Source organism: Panthera onca, chromosome X, assembly GCF_046562875.1.
Source record: "Panthera onca isolate mPanOnc1 chromosome X, mPanOnc1 haplotype 2, whole genome shotgun sequence".
Taxonomy (NCBI): domain Eukaryota; kingdom Metazoa; phylum Chordata; class Mammalia; order Carnivora; family Felidae; genus Panthera; species Panthera onca.
Window position 1 is genome coordinate 63,454,612 of NC_138357.1, and position 12,926 is coordinate 63,467,537.

The 12,926-nt window shown below is 34.0% G+C and overlaps 1 protein-coding gene across 6 annotated transcripts in view; it reads left to right on the top strand.

Moving 5' to 3' along the window:
* Positions 1 to 12,926, top strand: part of BRWD3 (bromodomain and WD repeat domain containing 3) — a 241,550-nt gene that overhangs the window by 189,086 nt on the left and 39,538 nt on the right. For 4 of the 6 annotated variants that reach the window (XM_081793975.1, XM_081793970.1, XM_081793974.1 and 1 more), the window contains 5 exons: positions 31 to 105; positions 1,515 to 1,667; positions 2,996 to 3,159; positions 3,494 to 3,591; positions 4,627 to 4,785. In XM_081793975.1, coding sequence (XP_081650101.1) covers positions 31 to 105; positions 1,515 to 1,667; positions 2,996 to 3,159; positions 3,494 to 3,591; positions 4,627 to 4,785 — 649 coding nt within the window. The remainder of the gene's footprint in view (positions 1 to 30; positions 106 to 1,514; positions 1,668 to 2,995; positions 3,160 to 3,493; positions 3,592 to 4,626; positions 4,786 to 12,926) is intronic. The other 2 variants (XM_081793971.1, XM_081793972.1) reach the window with 2 other exon arrangements.

Here is a 12,926-nt window from a genome sequence, read left to right on the forward strand (position 1 = left end):
ATACAATATATCCTCTTTATACCCTAATAGGGCCATCAGGAGCAAGAGGGAGAATCCTCAGAATCAGTTGTTCCAGAAAGACAACAAGAGCCATCTCTTTCTGAGGTAGACCTAGTTGTCTCTCAAAAGACATATAGTAGTTGTTTCTGCACTGTTTTACTTTTTAAAATTTCCATACTGTAAATGAAACTTTTATAATGTGTAAAGCTGTTTTCCAGTTCTTCTTACTGTCTTTTTATCTTTGATTTTTTTTGGTTGTTTATATTTTGTTTTTAAAATCAACATGTGTTGTTAGGTGTGTTCTTTGTGGCATCTGCATACATGTTTATTTGTTTTTATAGATCTAGAGTTACTGTAGCAGAGTAGAAAACATCAGTTAACACAATATAATTATATCTGTATTGCAGCTGATTGTACCCATTGGGACTTCATTCATCAAACTTACTCAGTCTTTTGAGTTTTGGTGACATTAACAAGTTCTAACATTTTTCCTCTATGAAGATATTTGTTTCATAAGCTGTACTATGTTGGAATATACTTCTAGTTGTTAGAATTTAAGCAAAAAAAAATTAAGATAGATTAAGAGCAATCATGGTTTCTTACACTTGGAAAAATATTTTCTCTTTTTTTATAATACTTTTCCTCTGCCCATTCTTCTGATTCTTTGGCTTCTTCTTTGAAAGAAATGTAGTTTTACTTAATAATTCTAAATAGGATAAGGGATCTAATACTGACTATGGTTTTCATTCCAGTATGTTTTTTATTGATGGTTGTGTTATACATAAGTTTTAGATGTCATTCCATATGATAACCCTAGGCGAATCTTAACTAGGCTGGACAGATTTAGGTTAAAATAGAGTCTTCTCTCTCCCCTACTCAAAGTCAAACTAATTCTGAATTTATGAGACTGCAGACCTTCAATAAAGCACAAGTGTCACATTCATTAAAAAGCAGAAAGATAGGAGGTAGGCACAGACATGGCCAGTTTGACTTTGACCTTCAACTAATGACATTTTAGGTAGATTGCCCTCATAGCTGGGAATATCTTGGAAATATGTAGCTAATTTGTGACATGGAACTATTTAATTATATGTGAATAATCCCATCTTCTACCTTCATTGAGCACTTTGCCAGGGAATTGAAGATTGCTTCAACCTTTAAGCAAGAAATGGAATTACATATTATGTACTCCGTAGGGGTAAAGCCAGAGGCTGTGCATTTTCTCTTCTGTCTCTTGAGAGAATCATATGGTTATCAGTGTAAGGGTGAAGGCTGAGACCCTCCCAAACACCCCTGCTGCTTTCCTGAGCTATCAAAAAAACTCTGTAAATGAATGGTTTTGGTCGTATCAAAAAAACTGTTTAAATGAATGGTTTTGGTTGGGGTAGATAGTTGGCAGATTGAAAAGTAGTGTGTTTATTTCATGGTTGATTGGTGATGCAAATCTCAGTACCATTGTATTATGTAGTATTGTTACCCATACTGTGTATTTAATAACACATTCTTCTTTGTAGGATAATTCAGATGTTATAGACACTCCTATGGACTTCAGCACTGTGAAAGAAACTTTGGAAGCAGGAAATTATGGTAGTCCTCTGGAATTTTATAAGGACGTTCGCCAAATATTCAGCAACTCCAAAGCTTATACCTCTAATAAAAAGTCAAGGGTATGAAAAAACAATATTAGGTGGATTAATTATCTAAGCATTTACTAAATTATATATGTATCAGGTAGTTTTCTTTCACTAGTTTTAAAATTGCTGAAGAAGTATATATTATAATTCTGACATAGTTAATGAAGTTTGATTCTCTGTATCTTCTCTGAAACAAGTTTATTAGGTGTGCTAAATAAAGATACACTTAGCATAGTCCTTTTGACATTAAGCACTTCTTTTCTCCTACCTGCCTCTTCATTACTCTTTAGTAATACTTATGTCTTTCAGAGAGAGGTCAAAGAAAAGAGAGGTAGTAATTTAAGTACCCTTTAATATGTCCAATAATAATTTTATAAATAAAAGTGGTTGACAGTATTTATATGAAATATTTGGATTAGCTCTGGGTGCTTATGTTTCCTTTATTATAACAAATAATGAACCTTGTTGGGAAGTGATAACTGTTTATTCATACTCACATTTAATACCTTCCCTATGTTTTGTCAGAACTTAAATATATTAAGAACAAAAAAGTAGTAATAATTTTTTTTTAATCACTGGGATCGGATTAACTTTTAAATCAGTTTTGCACTAGATATATATTTACCCACTTTCACCTCATATAAAATGAATTTTCAGTAATTTCTGTAGGCATAATTTTTTCACATTTGGTTTATTTCCTACATATATACTCACAGATGTTTATATACTGTTTATACTTACATATGTTTGTATACTCTTTAAAACTGTAAGTTTTATATTTTGAAGGCTTTTTTCAGCTTATGTATTATGAACATTTTCCCATGTCATTATGACTCTTTGAAAACAGGAGTTTTAATGTCTCCTGTACTTTTCTACTGTATGGTTGTTTTATGTTATTTAACCAGTGTCCTGGTGCTAGAGATTTAGGTGGTTTCTACTTTTTAACTTTATATGAATAATGCTGTGGCTTTCATTTTTAACATCCTTGAACATAGTTATTTTGTGTGTGCCATTCACTGGTATTTACTTAGGATAAATTCCCAGAAGCAAAATTATTAGTGAAAGGATAGGTATATTTTTAAGATTTTGAGTACATAATGCAAATTGCTGTTTTAAAATGTTCCAATTAAAATACTCACTGGCAGTGTATGAGAATCTTTTTTCTACTCTTAACATTGGATTGATCTTTTAAAAATCTTGTTAATTTTTAGATGAAAATGGTATTTTAATTCTTTAGGAAGAGTTTTTCAAGTATATGAAATAGCACATAGATTTTGTCTGAAAGGATAATGCTGATATTGGCCCAGGCATGTTTATACTTTTAAATTTTATCATTAAAGTAGTTGGTTTCTACCTTTCAGATCTATAGCATGACACTGCGATTATCTGCCTTATTTGAAAGTCATATTAAAAATATCATCTCTGAATATAAGTCAGGAATCCAGAGTCAGAAGAGGAGGAGGCCACGGTACAGAAAACGTCCAAGAAGCAGCAGCAGTTCGTTGTCTAGTAGCAGAGCTCCTAGGTATATTACACTATTGTAGCATTTTATGTTTTCAAGGCATTTGTATGTATTACCTCATCTCTTAAAGTTTATCGAATAGGTTGAGAAGATCCAAAGACCCAAACAATTTTTTTACAAACTCTTTCACGTGTGTAAAGTTGGAGTTGGTTTTATTATGCCAAAAACTGATTTTTTTATTTTAATGATTGAAATTTAACTTTGTCATATTATTAATTTGAAGCATTTCACTTTAAATATAGGCATTTCTTTGGTCAGCTTAAGCATTTTGTATCATACTATCTTTATTGCTAATAGAAAAAAAAAAGTGTTCATTGTTCTATATTTTTAATTGTAGTCCAAAAGGAAAACAGAAACAAATGAAGTTGCAGCCTAAAAATGACCAGAATACCTCAGTGTCTTATGTCAGGACTAGCTCTCCTTTCTCATCTCCTGGTAAATATGTCTATTGTTTTTGGTGTTCTGTATTTAGTTTAATACTGATATTAAGAACTTAGAAGAGGCAGCATGGTTTATAGTGCAAAGAGCAATAGATTTGGATGTAGAAAAGCTATGTTTTATTCCCAATTATTCTCTTTATCTGTGTGGCCCTGGGTAAGACATTAGGCCATTAGGATTCAGTTTCTTCATTTTGAAAATGAAAGTGTTAAGACTGAATGAATTTTAAAATCTCTTAGTTTTAAAATTCTGTAGGGGTATCTGGATGATTCAGTTGGTTAAGCGTCCAACTCTTGATTTCAGCTTGGGTCATGATCCATGGTTCATGAGTCACAGGGCTCTACACTGACAGCACGAAGCCTAATTAGGATTCTCTCTCTCTGCCCCTTTACCTCTCTCCCCCCCCCTTTCTCTTTCTCTCTCTCTCTCTCTCTCTCTCTCTCTCTCTCTCTCTCTCAAAATACATAAATTTAAAAAAGAAACTTATAATAAAAAAATTCTGGGGGCACCTGGGTGGCTCAGGGTTAAGTGTCCGACCTCGGCTCAGGTCATTATCTCGCAGTTTGTGGGTTCAAGCCCCACGTCAGGCTCTGTGCTGACAGCTCGGAACCTGGAGCCTGGTTCGGATTCTGTGTTTCCCTCTGTTTCTGCCTCTCCCCCGCTCACGCTTTGTCTACCCTTTCTCTCAAAAATAAATAAACATTAAAAATAAATAAATAAAGATAAAATTCTGTAACTATAATTTTAAAGCTATAATATTTCAGAGCAGTCATCTACAACATATTTGCAAATTGAGGATTCATTATCTGCAGGAGGTAGTCTTCTTGGACAAAATTTTCAGATATTCTGTGCTTGAAAACTTAATAATGTGATGAAACATTTTGTTCTCAAAATATTCATATTTCCCTTTTCAAGCAACTTGCATTTTTGATGTTGGAGTAGAATAACAGTGAGACAGTTTTAAAAACAGCCTGTTTAATTTTCCTAAGAACATGATACTTATATTAATATTAAAATCTTTTTAAATATAAGTTTCAGATGCTGCTGAAGGCCTTTCATTATATTTACTTGATGATGAACTGGATGGGCCGTTTTCTTCATCGAGCTTCAGTGGTTATAGCCGAAGTGGAAATAGCCATGACCCAGGGAAGGCCAAATCATTTCGGAATAGAGTTTTACCAATTAAACAAGGTAGGAAAGACATATGAACAGAGCATTTATTCTTTATTTTCTTGTGATGGCAGATGAAGCATTTAAAAACTGATGTATTTTGGTGGTAAAAATTAGCATGTCCTTATAGTTAATGATGATTTTAATAGTGTCAAATAAATTTGTGGGTTTCATATCCACAACCAGGAACAGGCCATTAGCAGATTTCCAGTAATTATTCCAAAACATATTTTAGTCTTTTAAAATAAAATATGAAATGAGTAGGTAGGAAAAACTAAATGAGATATTTCAAAGCAAGTGCTTTTTAAAAATTGAGATAGCCCTTAAAAGTAGAAAACTTATCTAAAGATGATTTTGGATTTTTTTTCCTTTTGTTACTAATATAGTTTAATATATGAAATATATTTTTATTTTATATAAATTTTTAAAAAGATTAAGTAGGATAGCCATTGTTGAAATACCAAATAACTCAAAAATAGACTTTCTAAAGATTTATTTTATATTGGTTATGTGAAAAACATTAAAACATGTGATTACTTTAAAATAATTAGTGCCTTTATTTTTCCCAATTTGTATCTTTATTCTCTTCTCTGATCCTGCTGCATATTGCCTACTCATGCCACTTTCTTTTTTTTCCCCTCCCCTTCACAAGCTATTAGAAAGAATAGCTTATACTTCTTGCTTCTATTTTCTTTCCATCTAAAAATTTCTTTATCCTTTATAGTTTGGCTTCTGACCCCACTACTGTCCCAAAGTTGTCCTCTCCAGAATTACTAGTTCTCTTTAGAAACCAACCAGTGTTCTTTTCTTAGTCCCTGTCTCCTTGATTTTGTTTCTTATTGCATACTTTTGAATACCTCTTCTAGTAACTCTACTGCCAGGCTTCTGTACTGATTATCTTACATCTCTGTTTTTCCTGTATTTCTATATTTTCTGTTTCTTTGGCCCTACTTACCTCCTTTTTACTGTTCCCCAGTGGTATCTTGATTTGTTTGTTTGGTTTTTGGTGGGTTTTTTTTTTTTTTTTTTTTTTTGGTCTTCTACAAAATAAGGGTATCTATTAGCTACATCAATCATCCTTATGTTAAGGACTCTCCAAATTCACATATCTAGCCCTAACATTTCCTTATTCTACCAGTATCATTTCCAAGTGCTTCTTAAAGTATTTTCCTTGGGTGTTTATCATCCATCTTTCTGTCTCAGGCTTACTTCTATTTCTGCATTCACTATTTTCATTAATGCCACCACCATCTTCCTAGTCACCCAGCTTAAAATCCTAGTGTTCTTAGACTCTTCTTTTATCCCTCATATCCAGTCAATTGTTCGGTTTTATGAATTCTACAACTCTTTAATACCACCCAAATCTCTTGTCTACAGTTTCTATTGCTATTACTTTAGTCTCTGGCCTACTATATTAGTCAGCTTGGGCTGTTACAATACAATACCACAGACTGGATGGCTTAAACAGCAGGTATTTATTTCTAGCAACTTTATTGAGATATCACTGACATATAGAAATTCTATATAATTATAAAGTGTACAACATGATGTTGTGATATGTGTGTACATTGTGAAATGGTCACCACAATCAAACTAATCATAATACATCCATCACCTCTACATAGTTACCCTGTGTGTGTGTGTGTTAAGAATTAAGATTTCTCCTTTTAGCAAATTTCAAGTGTACAATACAGTATTATTAACTGTAGTCACCATGTTGTACCTTAGATACCCAAAACTTACTCATTCTGAATAATTGGATCTTTGTACCTCCCCAAGTCCTCTTCCTGCAGCCCCTAGCAACCACTATCCTACTCTGTGGTTCTACAAGTATGACTGTTTTAGATTATATATATATATAAGTGACATGTAATATTTTTCTTTCTCTGTCTTGCTTATTTTGCTTAGCATAATGTCCTTGAGCTTCAAACATGTTGTTGCAAATAGTAAAATTTCCTCTTTTCAAAGTCTGAGTAATATTCCATTGTGGGGTATATGTGTGTGTGTGCCTATCACATTTTTTACATTCATCAATAGAAAGGCATATAGATTATTTCCATATCTTGGCTATTGTGGATAATGCTACAGTGAATATGGGACTACAGATATATCTTCAAGATCCTGATTTTAGGTCTTTTGGATCCAGAAGTAGGATTACTGAATCAAATGGTAGTTCTGTTTTTAATTTTTTTAAATGTTTATTTATTTTTGAGAGTGATTGAGAGTGCAAGCAGGAGAGGGGCAGAGAGAGAGGGAGACACAGAATCCAAAGCAGGCTCCAGGCTCTGAGCTGTCAGCACAGAGCCCAACGCAGGGCTTGAACCCACGAACTGCAAGATCATGACCTGAGATGAAGTCAAACACCCAACTGACTGAGCCGCCCAGGCATCTCTCTATTTTTAATTTTTCGATGAACCTCCATAACTGTTTCCACAATTGCTGTACTAATTTTCCATTTTCTCCACATCCTCACCAATAATGGTTATCCCTTGTCTTTTTTTTCAAAGACAAAGAACTTTGCCAGTAATACTTATTTCTATAAAACAAGGTGAGTGTACGAAAAGACCACCAAGGGCCCGTATAGGTCAGACCTTTCCCATGCTCTGAATTTCCTCCCTCAGGGGCACTGTACGTGAGACCTGGGAAGAATGAGGGGGTGCTGCTGAAGGGTGTGGATGGAGGATGGACGAAACAGGACATAGACATGTGGGTGTTGTACCCCCTGTCACATCAGACACATTCCTGTCCTTTTTTAATAAATGTTATTTTAATTCCAGTTACCTAACATAGACTCTAGGTGTACAATATAGTGATTCAATAATTACATACATCACCCAGTACTCATCCTGACAAGTGCACTCCTTACTGCCCAACACATATTTAACCCATTTCCCCACCCACCTTGCCTACGGTAACCATCAGTTTGTTCTTTATTAAGAGTCGGTTTCTTGATTTGTCTCTCTCGCTTTTTTTCCCTTTGCTCATTTGTTTCTTAAATTCTGCATATGAGTGAAATCATATATTTGTCTTTCTCTGATTGCTATATTTAACTTAGCATAATATTCACTAGCTCCATTCATGTAATTGCAAATGGAAAGGTTTCATTCTTTTTTATGGCTGAATAATATTCTATTCAATATATACCACATCTTCTTTATCCATGCATTATTTGATAGATACTTGGACTCCTTCCATATATTAGGGATTGTTGATAATGCTGATATAATCATAGGGGTGCATGTATGCTTTTGTGTTAGTATTGTGTATTCTTTGGGTAAATACACAGTAGTGTGATTGCTACATCATAAGGTAGTTCTGTTGTTAACTTTTTGAGGAGCCATATTGTTTGGTACATTGGCTGCACCAAATTGAATTCCCACCAACAGCGGAAGAGGGTTCCATTTTTTCCACAACTTCACCAACATCTGTGTTTCTTGTGTTAGTGATTTTAGACATTCTGACAGGTATGAGGTGATAACTCATTGTAGTTTTGATTTGCATTTCCCTGATGATCAGTGATGTTGAGCATGTTTTCATGTGTCTGTTAGTCATCTAGATGTCTTCCTTGAATAAATGTCTGTTTATCTCTTCTGCTCATTTTTAATTGGATTATTTGTTTTGGGGTGTTGAGTTTTATACATTCTTTATATATTTTGGATACTAAACCTTTATCAGATATATCATTTGCAAGTATCTTCTCCCATTCAGTAGATTACCTTTTAGTTTTATTGATTGTTTCCTTCACTTTTTTTTTTAATTTTGATGTAGTCCCAATAATTTATTTTTGCTTTTGTTTCCCTTGACTCAGGAGACATATAAGTAGTAAGAAGTTGCTACAACTAGTGTCAAAGAGGTTACTGCCTGTGTTCTCTTCTAGGACTTTCATGGTTTCAGGTCTCACATTTAGGACTTGAATCCATTTTGAATTTATTTTTGTGTATGTGTATGGTGTAAGAAAGTGGTCCAGTTTCATTCTTGTGCATGTTTATATCCAGTTTTCTCAACACCATTTGTTGAAGAGACTGTCTTGTTCCCATTGGATATTCATTCCTATTATTCCTATTATCCATTATTAAAGATTAGTTGACCATATAGTTATAAGATTATTTCTGGATTTTCTGTTCTGTTCCATTAGTCTGTTTTAGTGTCTGTTTTAGTGCCAGTACCATACTATTTTGATAACTAGAGCTTTGTAATATAACTTGAAAGTCTCTAATTGTGATGGCTCCAGCTTTGCTTTTTTCTTCAAGATTACTTTGACTATTCAGGGTCTTTGTGGTTTCACACAAATTTTAGGATTGTTCTAGCTCTGTGAAGAATGCTGTAGGAATTACATTAAATCTGTATATTCCTTTGGTTAGTATGGACATTTTTACAATATTTGTTCCTGCATTCTATAAGTATGGAATGTCTTTCCATTTCTTTGTGTTGTCTTCAATTTCTTTCATCAGTGTTTTGTAGTTTTCAGAGTCCGTGATTTTCACCTCTTTGATGAGGTTTATTCCTATGTGTCTTATTTTTGGTACACTTGTAAGTGGGATTATTTTCTTAATTTCTCTTTCTGCTGTTTCATTTTTAGTATATAGAAATGCAGCAGATTCCTATACATTGTTTTTTTTTATCCTGTGACTTTACTAAATTTGTTTCGGTTCTAGCAGGTTTTTTTGTGGAGTCTTTTAGGTTTTCTCTATACAGTATCATGTCATCAGCAACTAGTGAAGGTTATATTTCTTCCTTACCACTTTGGATGCATTTTATTTCATTTTCTTGTCTGATTGCCGTGTCTGGTACTCCAAGTACCATGTTGAATAAGTCTAAAGAGTAGACATCCTTGTCTTGTTCCTGAACTTAGGGGGAAAGCTCTCAGTTTTGTCTTATAAAGGATGATATTAGCTGTAAGTTTTTCATTTATGGCCTTTATTATGTTGAGGTATATTCCCTCTAAATCTACCGTGTTGAAGGCTTTTATCATGAATGGATGTTGTACTTTGTCAAATGCTTTTTCTGTGTCTCTCGAAATAATCATATGGTTCTTATCCTTTCTCTTCTTGATGTCATGTATCACATTGATTTTTGAATGTTGAACTAACCTTGCAACCCAGAAATGAATCCCACTTGATGGTGAATGATTCCTTTAATTTATTGTTGGATTTAGTTTGCTACTGTTTTGTTGAGGATTTTTGCATCTATATTAATCGAAGGTATTGGTCTGTAGTTCTGTTTTTTAGTGGTGTCTTTATCTAGTTTTGGTATCAGGGTAATGTTATCCTCGTAGAATGAATTTGGAATTTTTCCTTCCTTTTATTTTTTCAGAGTTGTTTGAAAAGAATCGGTGTTAACTCTTCTTTAAATGTTTGGTAGAATTCACCTGTGAAGCTATCTGGTCCTAGAGTTTTGTTTGTTGGGAGTTTTTTTTTTTTATTACTGATTCAGTTTCTTGGCTGATTTCAATATGTCAAAATTTTCTACATTCCTGTTTCAGTTGTGGTAGTTTTTATGTTTCTAGGCATTTATCCATTTCTTCCAGGGTTGTCCAATTTGATGGTACCTAGTTTTTCATAATGCTCTTCATGATTGTTTGTATTTATATGGTATTGTGTGTTATTTCTCTATGATTTGTGATTTTAGTCATTTGAGTCCTTTCTCTTTTTTTCTTCCTAAGTCTGGCTAGAGGTTTATCAATTTTATGGATGTTTTTCAAGGAGCGAGCTCCTGGATTCATTGATCTGTTCTATTGTTGTTTTAGTTCCCATATCATTTATTTCTCCTTTATCTTTATTATTTTTTTTTTGATAGTGAGAGAGAACAAGAGAGCAGGGGAGGGGCAGAGTGAGAGGTAGAGAGAGAATCATAAGCAGGCTTCTTGCCCAGCCCAAAGCCCGATGTGGGGCCTGATCTCATGACTGTGAGATCATGGCCTGAGCCGAAATCAAGAGTCAGATGCTTAACCAACTAAGCCACTCAGACACCCTTCTCCTTTAATCTTTATCATTTCTTTCCTTCTTCTGGCTATAGGATTTGTTTGTTTTTCTTTTTCTTGCTCCTTTAGGGATAAGGTTAGGTTGTTTATTTCAGATTTTTCTTTCACCTTTAGATAGGGCTGTATTATTATAAACTTCCCTCTTAGAACCACTTTTGCTGCCTCCCACAGATTTTGGAATGTTATGTTTTCATTTTCATGTTTCCATATATTTTTAAAATAAATTTATTTATTTAAATTCAAGTTAGTTAACATACAGTGTAGCTTTGATTTCAGGATTTCAGTGATTCATCACTTATATATAACACCCAATGCTATTCACAAGTGCCATCAATGCCCATCACCCATTTAGCCCATCCCCCACACCCACCTCCCCAACAGCAACCTTAAGTCCGTTCTCTGTATTTCAAAGTCTCAGGGCACCTGGGTGGCTCAGTTGGTTGAGCATCCACTTTGGCTCTGGTCATTATCCCATGGCTTGTGCGTTCAAGCCCTGTGTTGGGCTCTGTGCTGATGGCTCAGAGCCCAGAGCCTGCTTCAGATTCTGTGTCTCCATCTCTCTCTGCCCCTCCCCTGCTTGTGCTTGCTCTCTCTCTCTCTCAAAAATAAAATAAACATTACAAAAAAGTCTCTTCTGTTTTGTCTCCCTCTTTGTTTTTATCTTATTTTTCCTTCCCTTCCCCCATGTTCATCTTTGGGTTGCCTAATTCCACATATGAGTGAAATTATATGATATTTGTCTTTCTCTGACTTATTTCACTTAACATAATACACTCTAGTTTCCATATATTTTTATTTCTTTTTTATTTCCTGGTTGACCATTCATTACTTAGTACCATGTTATTTAACCTCCATGTATTTGTGGTCTTTCCAAATTTTTTCTTGTGGTTGACTTCTAGTTTCATAGCATTGTGGTCGGAAAAGATGCATGGTATGGCTTTGATCTTCTTGAATTTGTTGAGGCTCCTTTTATGGCTTAATGCATGATCTGTTCTGGAGACAGTTCTGTGTGCACCTGAAAAGAATGGGTACTCCACAATTTTAGGATGGAATGTTCTGAATATATATGTTAACTCCATCTGTTCCAGTGTTTCTTTCAAAGCCATTGTTTCCTCATTGATTTTCTGTTTAGATGTTCTGTCCATCCATGTAAGTGTAGTGTTAAATCCCCCTAGTATTATTGTATTATTATTGATTATTCCTTGATGTTTGTTATTAACTGTTGTTTGTATTTGGGTGCTTCTATGTAACGTGTATAAACATTTACAATTCTTTTATCTTCTTGTTGGATTCTTTCTTTATTGTCTAGTGTCCTTCTTTGTCTCTTATTACAGTCTTTGCTTTAAAGTCTAGTTTGTCCGCTATAAGTATCACTACTTCCACTTTCTTTTGACATCCTTTTTTGTAATAGATATTTCTCCATCCCCTCACTTTCAATCTGTATGTGCCTTTAGGTCTAAAATGAGTCACGTTGTAGGCAACTTACAGATGGATCTTGTTTTTTCATCTGTTCTGTCACCCTGTGTCTTTTGGTTCTGGCATTTAGTCCATTTATTTTCAAAGTAACTATAGATAAATATGTATTTAGTGACATTTTCTTGCTTCTTTTGTGGTTTTTTCTCAATGTTTTCTCTGATGCTTTCTTGTCTTTCTCTCTTCTATGTTTTGCTGATTTTCTTTAGTGATATATTTCTTTCTTTTATTCTTTACATATTTATTAGAAGTTTTTGATATATGGTTACCAACAGGTTTGTATAGCACCTCCTCTGTATAAGAGTGCACATTAAATTGATGGTACACATTAAGTTTGGACACATTCATTACCTCCCTTCTCCCCACGTTGTTGATATATGTTGTTATATTTCATATCCTTTTATCTTGTGAGTTCCTTGCCTGATTTTTTCACAGAAATATTCATGTTTACTGCTTTTGTGTTTTCTACCCTTATATTGTCACTTTTGGTCTCTCCTTTCTACTCAAAGAGCCCCCTTTAATATTTCTTGCAGGGATGGTTTAATGGTCATAAACTTCCTTAATTTTTGTCTTGGTAAACTCTTTATCTTGTCTTCGCTTCTGAATGATAGCCTTGCTAGATAAAGTATTCTTGGTTGCAAATTTTTCCCATTTCACACTTCGAATAATCATTCCACTCCCTTCTAGCTTAGAAAGTGTCTGTTAAAAT